The sequence below is a fragment of the Genypterus blacodes genome, unplaced genomic scaffold (assembly GCF_046128005.1).
Source record: "Genypterus blacodes isolate CSIRO-AG114 ecotype Tasmania unplaced genomic scaffold, CSIRO-AGI_Gbla_v1 ptg000037l_1, whole genome shotgun sequence".
NCBI classification, from domain to species: domain Eukaryota; kingdom Metazoa; phylum Chordata; class Actinopteri; order Ophidiiformes; family Ophidiidae; genus Genypterus; species Genypterus blacodes.
Window position 1 is genome coordinate 3933749 of NW_027466850.1, and position 10343 is coordinate 3944091.

Sequence of the window (10343 nt, forward strand, 5' to 3'; positions counted from 1 at the left end):
CACCGCCGTCCTCCATTTTTCTAATTTTCTTTCCTGTTTCTTGTCAGGCTGTAGCCACATCGTCACAATCATAATAAGACTGGTTCCCATGTGTACTGACACACATGAGGACAAAACTCACTGTATACCTGCAGTCTGCAAGTAGAGTGGAGGATGTGACAATAGTATTAGACCTTATTGATAAATGAAGTGTTTATTTGAACTGCTTTTTAACTTAACTAAAACATTTGAAAGAAGACATTTGGAAAATGAGGTAGTGAGGTCCACAGTGAGGTATTGGACATGATAAGGGGAAGCAGCAGCACTGTGTGATGATGATTAAACCGTCTTATTGCAGATGGGAGACCTGCAGTATTGGTGCAGGTAAATTCATCTGCCGAACACATATAATTTTTTAATATTTTATACATACTTTCCGTATTTATTTTCTTCTTCTTTTTGATTTTTTGGTACCGGATATAAGCGTGTTCATCCTTTGTTTCTGGACGGACCAAACTCTTAGCCGGACATATTCCGTTGACATTGCGGAGGAGGAGGAGGAGAAACGGCGGCGCTAGCTAAGCCGAGCAGCAGTGAGGAGGAGCTGCATCCAGCGGGCCGCTCCTGTGGCGCAGCGTCGGGCTGCACTCGCCGTGTAGCGGAGTCATGTATCGGCGGCCGCTGCATTCCGCTGTCAGAAACATTATTAACGTGTCCGCCTCCAGAGCCGCCTGCCGGAAGGTAACACGCTTAGCTTTAGCCTAGCCGGCTAACGTTAGCATTAGCCGAGTGGACACGGTCAAGTACAAAACTGAGCTGAGTCACAAGATAATCACAGAAAACACAGTCAAATGAGAGAATGACACGTGGTCAGAATAGTGTGCGTGCGTGCGTGTGTGTGTGTTAGAACATCAAACATAACGCGGTTAAATGGCTCATTAGCTCTTTAATCAGATTAGTTTGAGCAGTGTGGTGGAGGTGAACTTGACTGAGCTCGTAAACCTTTTAGGGCCGTTAAGTTATCATGTAGTATCTTTTGGTCTTTAAATGATGAATGTGACTCATTGTTCAGCCAAACCGACCATCTCACCTTCTCTAGAGGATCAGATCAGCTGGCCTCCTTGCTTAGACAGAAAAAGTGGAAATGCATTTTTGAAGCAAAGGCAGAGGGGAGGAATATGATTATGTTTAAAAAGTATTTCCTGGTTCCATCTTCGTGTCCCCTTCTTGGAATCTCGGGGGGGACGCTGAGCTGTGCTTCATCTCTTCCTCACTGTCTTCTGTCTCTGTGGTTTGTCCGTACGTCCATCCAGGCGTTAGATCAAGAAGCCTGCTTTGCCAGAGCTTTGCTAGCCTGCCAGCTGACCAGAGCTTCCTCCCCGTGTGTGACCACATGGAGGACACTACACACTGCCCCACAGGTAAGTCAACACACGCACACTCACACACACACGGAATAGCGTCTTGTCAATTTCAAAATGTCGTAGCCCAGTGTGCACAGATGTGCTGCTTTAGCTCAGAATAGCAACTCCTGACTTGATGACATTCAATTTATCTGAGCTCACTTTTCTCAGTTCTATGCTCTCAGATTGAATAGTTTGAGACCCTGGACAGGAGGGGTGGACTCCCAAAAGTACAGCAAAGAACACAGAGTAGCACACCGACACACACACACACACACACACACACACACACACACACACACACACACACACACACACACACAGAGAGCATTTAACTATTTGCATTGAATCGGTCCAAGTCAAAATGAAGCAGATGGCTGTGGTCAATGGGGGTCATGTCTAGAATAAGCTGTAGTTTTAGTTGAGCTAAGAGAGGCAGAGGTTGGGTCGTCTTCTGATAAAGGGCAGCAGCAGTAATGAAGCTCACCGTGAAGAAGGTCATTCTATTAATCCACCCGACAGCTGCACTCACAGCAGAAAGGCCAAGACCTCCAGGTGTGACATTATCTCTCCCTCCCTCTCTCTGTCTTTGTCTCCTATCAGCTCTGTAATGTGAAGGAGACGGCCCAGCACACGGAGGAGGAGGTCGGGGCCTTCACCAAGCTCATCGAGGCCATGGGCTTCACAGGGCCCCTCAAATACAACAAATGGGTGAGTAAGATGGGAAGGAGAGACTAAAGGAGAGATGAGTTATGCGTCGGTGCTCAATACGAGGCGGGTGAATGATGTTAATGGAAAGGAGCAGCAGAGGGACGAGGACTTTGAACTCGTGCGTCGTTGCAGCTCACAAATGATCTCGATGCTGAACAGTAAACTCATCTGCCTTTCACTCGTGTCCACAAGGTCCAATTAGCTTCAGTTGGGTTTGGCTGTTTTGAAGGTCAACACTTGTGTGTGTGTGTGTGTGTGTGTGTGTGTGTGTGTGTGTGTGTGTGTGTGTGTGTGTGTGTGTGTGTGTGTGTGTGTGTGTGTGTGTGTGTGTGTGTGTGTGTGTGTGTGTGTGTGTGTGTGTGTGTGTGTGTGTGTGTGTGTGTGTGTGTGTGTGTGTGTGTGTGCTCAGTGTAGCATGAAAACATGGCTCAGTGCCCTCATTTAACCTGTTGGTTGAGTACAAACTTGTTCTTATTTATTATCAAAGCGGCGCCCTGGGGAGGGTGATGTTATAGAGGTTGTTGGTTAGAAAGGAAAACAATGTGGAGAATGAGGAATTGGATGGAGGCGAAAGGTGTAAGGAGACTGAGCGACGCTGTCATCTCTGTGATCCATTAATCAGATCTCAAGGGTCCCGATCAAAAACATTTGTCGTGACTTCTTCACTCACTGTGTGTTTTCTCTGTGTGCCACTTACCTGCTCTCCATATTGATTGGAATAAACCGATGTCAAAAGAGAAGGATGTTGTCTTTTTTTTGTGATGTCATCTCTTATAGTCGGTACGTTGCCCCAATTATCTCCACATCATTACAGCTTCTTGTGTCCAGAGCCAGGGTTTGGTTATACAGGATGTTTGAGCCAAAATGGGAGGACGAGGCGTAGGTGAAGGGGAATGTGTGCCACAGAGCTCGCTCTGACTCAGCCGGGCTTGGCCTGAGCCGTGACTTCATTTCCTGTTTGTGCTCAGTCGCTGTGTCCGACGGAAGCATAATACGCAGCCTCAAAAGTTCACCTGAGGCCAGAATGAGAACGACATCATTGAACTATAACCACAACACATGAACTCGTGCCAATGACTTGCGTGTTTGTAGCGTTAGCATCCCTATGTAACATCTGTGCCACTGCATCATGTCTGTTGATGGAGACACGTTTGCTTCCCTTTTGTCTTGACAGAAAATCAAGATTGCTGCCTTGAGAATGTACACGTGTTGTGTGGAGAGAGTCAACTACGATGAATTCTTTGAAAGTAAGTAGCCGGGCGAATGATGGAGGATTCTGTTAGAACTGCTTTTTTGACTTTCTGGTGTACAAATACGCCAAAGCAGGCACAGGTCCAGGTACGGGGCTTTGTGTACTGATCAGTGTGTGTGTGCGTGTGTTTCAGAATTCGCCCTCCCCGACACACTCAACTCTTGGTTTCTGGTTGCACAGCTGCACGTATGGTGAGTACATGACCACACACACACACACACACACACACACACACACACACACACACACACACACACACACACACACACACACACACACACACACACACACACACACACACACACACACACACACACACACACACACACACACACACACACACACACACACACACACACACACACACACACACACCTCTACCTGCTTGACCCTTCTCCGTCTTATTCCACCGCTCTCCCCACCAGGATGTGTTTGGTGCGGATGCGCCAGGAGGGCCGAGCAGGAAAGTACATGTGCCGTTACATCGTCCACTCCATGTGGGAGGATGTGGAGCAGAGGAGCAAGATCATGGGGGTTAGTTCTCACTCACTAAAACACACACACACACACACACACACACACACACACACCTCTTACATGAAATTTAACCAGAGAAAAGGAAGTTGGAGTAAACAGACTGAAAACAACGGCACAAGTTCAAGACAAACTGCAAGAGGATATGTGTGACCAACTGTTGCAAGTCTTCTGTACTGAAAGGAAAGTTCCAGGAGCAGTTTGTAGAGAATGTGGGTGTAGAATTTTTATCAAATGTGCCGAAAGAAGAAACAACAGTATTTCATTGATCTGTAGTCTATAAATGTTTCAAAGCCTTCTTGTCTTGCTTGAGGTAGATGATAATCGACTTAATGCTTTAGTGGCTGTGACTGCAGCAGTTTAACTGTGTGTGTGTGTGTGTGTGAGGCTTTGGTTAAATCCAGTGTCACCAGTGTGAAAGCCACAACAGCTCAGTCTGTGTTTGTGAAAGTGTCACAAATCTACAAACGCACAAAGAGCTCCAAATCAGTCACAACACGCGGCCGTGCAGGAGGGCTGTCTCGTAACGGACAGACAGACAGACAGACAGGTTGGTTTGTTTATTGAAATGATCATAATTGTGCCATTAGTCCTGAAGCAGTAAAGTGCAGCTGCGTCCCCGGGGAGTCGACCTGGCTGCGGCCGCCACGTCCACAGAGCCGGCGCTCTATTCTGTCAGTGGTGCAGCTCCAAGTGTCGCTCGTTGACATCGGGCCCAGATCTCTGCTGGGCCGGCGTTTAGCTTTCACAAAGGCCCTCTCGCACATTTAGATCTGGAATGAACTCCGGTGACGCCGACCCTTGTGCTGCTTGTTGCCGCTTGTCATTTTGAACATGGGTGCTGATGTAACGGGGGGGGGGGGGGGGGGGGGCGGCGTGGCGTCTGCTTTGGGGCACAACAGTCACTCATGGGGTCTGCGTATAAAAACCGCGGCGTCCAAGTCACGCACAGGCGCTGACTGAACAGAGCTCAGAGTGACGGAGCCGCTTCTCCTCATGTGATCCTTGGTGCAGGCGGGTGAAGGAGCACAGAGGTTAAGCTCACTGTGGAGGATGAGGAGGAGGAGGAGGTCTTCACTTCTGCTCCTTCAGCCCCGTGTGACAGAAGGAGGTCAGAGATGAGAAATGACTGTGTGGTTTGTTAGGTCACCTTTGTTGTGTGTCTGCGTGCATTGGGCGGAGCGCATAGGAACAGCCTGAGCACGTGTGTGTGTTGGGGGGCTGGAGTGGGCGGGGTCATCGCAGGTGTTTTCACAGCTGCATATGTGAGCTGCTTTTTGTCAGCATCTGTACACACACACACACACACACACACACACACACACACACACACACACACACACACACACACACACACACACACACGTGCATACGTCGGCATAAATCTGCACACGTGACCAAGTTCAAAGTCTAAATTCATCAGTCGCCTCTGGAGGTGAAAGTTGAGGCTTAACACTGGAAACCAAAGCACAGCTCAGTCCCACTTCTGATCTGACTCTGGATCCGACCGGAGACTTGCAGGATTCTCACACCCCATGAACACCCGGGCTGCAGAGTTTCCTCAAAGGCGCCTCGGAGCTTAGAACGGCACCCGTGTCAATGAATCCTCTCCCGCTCTGTTGCCGATGTTGACCTCTGAACTCCCTCAGAGAATGTTCCCCCCTCTCAAATTCAAATGTAATGGAACGCTCTTATGAAGGGATTTTTCTATAAATGCATTCACCTGTGATTGGAGTTAGTTGGCGCCACACACACACACACACACACACACACACACACACACACACACACACACACACACACACACACACACACACACACACACACACACACACACACACACACACACACACACACACACACACACACACACACACACACACCTTGTGGTCAGACAGGCTGAAGCTTTAACTCTTACTCCATGTGTCCCTTCTCGTTCCTCGTGCATGTCAGCTGGAGGAGTCTGGCCCCGAGCCGACACAAAGTGTTCATAATCAAGCTGCACATATTTGTACAACACACACATCCAGCAGCAGTGATTGGAGGTGTTCTTGGGTTTCATGCTAATTGTGGTTACGGAGCAGTAAAAACACTGGTCATGTTCTCCAGGTTCATAATTGCTGCCGCAGCCCGTCGAGGCCGAGCAGAGATCTCCAGCGTCTTCGCCGTCCCAGTTTTCACCGCATGCTTGTTTGTTGTCTTAGCGGTGTAATAGATGGAAATCCTCCCCCGAAGCTCTTCAACGTCTCTCAGTCCTCCTTTTAAAAATGTCCCGCCTGTTCCTCTGCTGTAGATTGATGCCATCCATAGAAAGGAAACCATGAAAGCCATGACGGAGAGCTTCTACGCCGCCATATTTGGATACGATGAGGTGAGAGCCACTTGAGGTGTATGTGGGATTTGGAAAAGTAAAAATTCTGGATTAAAAAGGTTTCCAGGTTTCCACAGTAATGTAACACAAACGACGCTTTGCCTTTCAGGGAATCCTGTCTGACGACTGTGTGCTGGCAGCGGCTCTGTGGAGAAACCTGTTCAACTGCCGGTGTGAAGACCCCAATCAGCTGGAGCTCATGGTGGAATACGTACGCAAACAGGTACGACTGCGACCGCGTCCCGACACTTCCTTCTGTGCCGTCCGTCTTCATCAGTAAGATGGATTTAGAGTAGAGAGAAACTCGTCTTCCAGATCAAACAAAGGCATTTAGTTGTTAAATAAATACCGGTCTACTGCAGGATGCATGCTGAGGTGCCAAGTCCCATCATTCTCCATGGTAACACATCTGGATACTGAGATTAGCATTTTACTGCAGGCTGTGAAAGATGAGGTCAAAGGTCGACACACGGAGCATAAAAACTCCACAAGTCAACTAATTAAAGAAAAGTACAAATAGCAAAGGGGAGGAAAACCAAACAGTTGGCTTGGTGGAGTTGATATCATCATGGAGTGAGTGTGAGTGAGTTTGGTGTGTGTCTGTAACACCATATAAACCCTGGGAGAAGGTGCACTCCTCCTGTGAGGAGGATGTAGATCCGTTCCTGGGTCAGTAGGAGGCCAAGCGTTGGCCGTCACCATTGGGAGACTTTGCCAGCTCTCAAACTCGACACTCTCTCTCCCTCTCTCTCTCTCTCTCTCTCTCTCTCTCTCCCACCTACCCGTTTCCTCCTCTCCCTCCCCCACAGAGCACTTTCCCTTTACCACTAACCTCCTCACCTCCTCCTTTTCCCCTCTCTGTATATTTTCTTTCCCTCTGTGAGATTGAAAACACTCTCCTGGTTGTAGAAACACCTGCAGGCCTCCATCTGCTGCTGGGGCCATGTGGTCCGAGACCCTCACTCTTTCATTCTGCGTCCGTTCCCTCTTAGTGATCCCCATAACGTCTGCTTGATGTTTTTCTATCTACGTTCTGCCAAAAACACAATAACACAGCTGTTGGTGCTACACCGCTCTCAGCTCTCATGAACTCAAAGGCACCATGCAGAACGTTCGATCCTCCACACACACACACCGCGTGTGCGTGCGTGTGTAGTGAGGCCACAGTTCATCGGGCGCAGTGTCTCAGTGTTGGTCGAGAAGCTGACCTACAGGGAGTTTGGTGTGTGTGTTCTCTGACCTTTAACCTCTGGCTCTCCTGAACGCTGTTTCCGCACAGATGCAGTACATCGACGCCCTGGACGGAGAGGACCTGCTGCTGACAGGAGAGGTGAAGTGGCGCCCTCTTGTGGAGGACAATGCTCAGAGCATCCTGAAGGTGAAGACGCCCACGTACAACGACGCCGGACTCTAAGATGAAGACGCAGATTCCTCTCTGTGTTTCTAACAAGGGGCGCCGCACTTCTCTGCTTTGCTTTCATCTAATTTTCATTGTTTTCTCCTCCAACTTCCTCTTTCTGCTTTTTGTTTCCTTCCCTAAACATAACATAAAGGCTTCTGATGCTGCTTTCTTGTCTCTGCTTTCGTCTCTATCACAACGTAAGGTCAGGTTTCACACACTTCTCTCCAGCAGCTCCACGGAGGCTCTTTCTAGGCTCTTGGCAGGATTCCAATCCACTCCATTACCTTCCTTTTCCCCCCTCTGGAGTCTTGCAAACACATCCTAGAACTTAACCTTCCTCCTCCTCTCTCCCTTCGTTTCTGGAGGAAGAGTTTGAGGCCCATTCTCGCGCTCAATCCCATCTCCCCCCCTGTTCCCCTATCAACGACCTCACCAGCAACCAATGAATCAGCCGCCACGGTATACCACCACCACTGCCTCCACGCCATCATCCTCACCATCAGCTTCCTCTCCTCGGTCCTGTGGGTTCTGAGAGCCTCTGCTGCTTCTTCCTCTCTGCACGCTGCTGCATTTGCTGTCAAAGGGAAAAAAAAGATAACACACCAGAAGAGACCGAGACAAGCAACTGTGTACCTCCGTTTGTCTTTGGACATCTCACTGTATTTATGAAGTACTTTGTACCCAGACCAGTTTACACACACACACACACTCTTCTCCTGCTGAGGTGTTAGCAAAGACTTCTGCCGTCACCGATCCGCCGCCAGTTAAAGGTTAAGAACATTTCCCAGGCCGGTGCATCAGGTCTCTCTCCGTCAGAAGTCTTGGTTGAACTCTTCGTCGGTCTGTATTTATTTCCGTTTGTCTGGCTCTTGGCAGTTTTCCCATGATGCTCTCAGAACCGTGCAGGACCCACAGCTGTGTCACAATACAAGTTGTCATATTTTTAAAAAAACCTGTCTTTGTTTTTAAAAAGGTGAATTAATAAAATGTTCTCTGAAAGTATGGAAGCACTGGTTTGTTTTTTTGTCTGTGAAAGTGAGGCAGTGATTATTGGCAGCATCAGTTCTCTACATTATCTGCATCGGAACCCTGAGCAGGTTCTCTATCAGCTAGTAAGGGTGTTGTATGAAGTGTACACACTGGGCGGTAACCAAGCAACAACCAGCATTACTCAGTGCTTAACTTGACTCCAAAGGCTGAAGTAAAGCGTTTGTCCCCTGGGTGGAAGCAGAGCCACAAACTAAGTTCACCTTCCAATGTTTTGGACATTATTGCTTCATTGGGTCGTATTCCTGTCCCACTGACGGATGTTAGTCCAATGTTCTGTCTTTCTATCCAGCTTGTCTTTTAATGTTTGCTTGATAGTTGAGTCGCTGTCAATCCAAACCAACAAGTTAAAGAGACAGGACAACTGTAGGGTTCACCTCTGTCTTTGATGTGGGTGAGTCCTTCTTTCATATGAATCAAAGCAGTAGTTTGACTACTTTTGACTACTTTTTTTTTAGTTTGTAAATGATTCTCTTGTTTTATCTGTGTCTCCGTTGTGTCTCATGTGGCCCAGGTGTGCTGGCATGCAGGTGAGCCAAACCCACGTAATGAATTTGAACTGCTAATCCACTGGGATATTTGTTCGAAATTGAATGGAAGCTGATGTTACCATAGCAACAGAGGTGTTGGATTTCACAGTGAAGTGACACACTCACAAGAACCCTATCTAGTCCCAGAAGAAGTGTGTGTGTGTGTGTGTGTGTGTGTGTGTGTGTGCATGATTGATTCAGTAAGCGTCAATAACTGTGTGTGTGTGAGAGAGAGAGACAGAGAGTCTTGGGGTAGAATACACAAACATGCATCAGTGTATTATTTGTTTTCTTTTTGGCGTCACATGAAAGTCACACACACACATTACATTACATTACATTACGGTCATTTAGCAGACGCTTTTATCCAAAGCGACTTACAATAAGTGTGTTCAACAAAGGTAGATAAAAGAACTTCAGGTCACAAGAAATCGTAAGCGCATTTCCTTCCTAAACCAACAGCTAAGAGCATAACTAGAGCTAGAGTAGAAGTGCAATAAGTTAGGTACTATGATGAATGAGAAAAAACAAAAAACAAAAGGACAGATTAGAAATGAAAGATTAGAAAACAAGAGCATCAGAAGAGCTAGGACAGAGTAGGTGATGTCCTAAGAGGGAGGATCCGGGTAGTGTTTCTTGAAGAGATGGGTCTTCAGCCTGCGGCGAAAGATGGGTAGCGACTCCGCTGTCCTGACATCAGTCGGGAGAGCATTCCACCACTGAGGTGCCAGAACAGAGAAAAGCCGTGACCGCATCGATCGCAAGCAGGGGCCGCTGAGCGCCGGGGCAGCCAGTCGCCTGGAGGCAGCAGAGCGAAGTGGTCGGCCGGGGGTGTAGGGCTTGACCATAGCCTGGAGGTATGAAGGAGCTGTTCCTTTCACTGCCCTGTAGGCTAGCACCAGAGTTTTAAACTGGATGCGAGCAGCTACGGGGAGCCAGTGTAGAGAACGGAGAAGGCAAGTTGTGTGGGAGAACTTGGGAAGGTTGAACACCAGACGAGCAGCAGCTTTCTGGACGAGCTCCAGAGGTCTGATGGCGGAAGCCGGGGCGCCAGCAAGGAGGGAGTTGCAGTAGTCCAGGCGGGAGATGACAAGAGCCTGGATCAGCACCTGCG

General features: G+C 48.4%; 1 protein-coding gene across 1 annotated transcript; it reads left to right on the forward strand.

Moving 5' to 3' along the window:
* Positions 1-509: 509 nt before the first annotated feature.
* On the forward strand, positions 510-8273 carry uqcc1 (ubiquinol-cytochrome c reductase complex assembly factor 1). Its single transcript, XM_076147264.1, has 9 exons — positions 510-720; positions 1293-1400; positions 1986-2093; positions 3268-3340; positions 3479-3536; positions 3771-3879; positions 6173-6250; positions 6360-6473; positions 7530-8273. Exons 1-9 carry the CDS (start codon positions 646-648, stop codon positions 7662-7664), a joined length of 858 nt encoding a protein of 285 aa, XP_076003379.1. The 5' UTR covers positions 510-645; the 3' UTR covers positions 7665-8273.
* Positions 8274-10343: the final 2070 nt, after the last annotated feature.

What these genes read in the sequence shown, in the direction of transcription:
- uqcc1 (XM_076147264.1), top strand. Translation starts at nt 646, where the DNA reads ATGTATCGGCGGCCGCTGCATTCCGCTGTCAGAAACATTATTAACGTG. An exon ending in CACTACACACTGCCCCACAG is followed by an intron (nt 1,401 to 1,985) that starts GTAAGTCAACAC and finishes GTCTCCTATCAG; the next exon opens with CTCTGTAATGTGAAGGAGAC. An exon ending in CCATATTTGGATACGATGAG is followed by an intron (nt 6,251 to 6,359) that starts GTGAGAGCCACT and finishes TTTGCCTTTCAG; the next exon opens with GGAATCCTGTCTGACGACTG.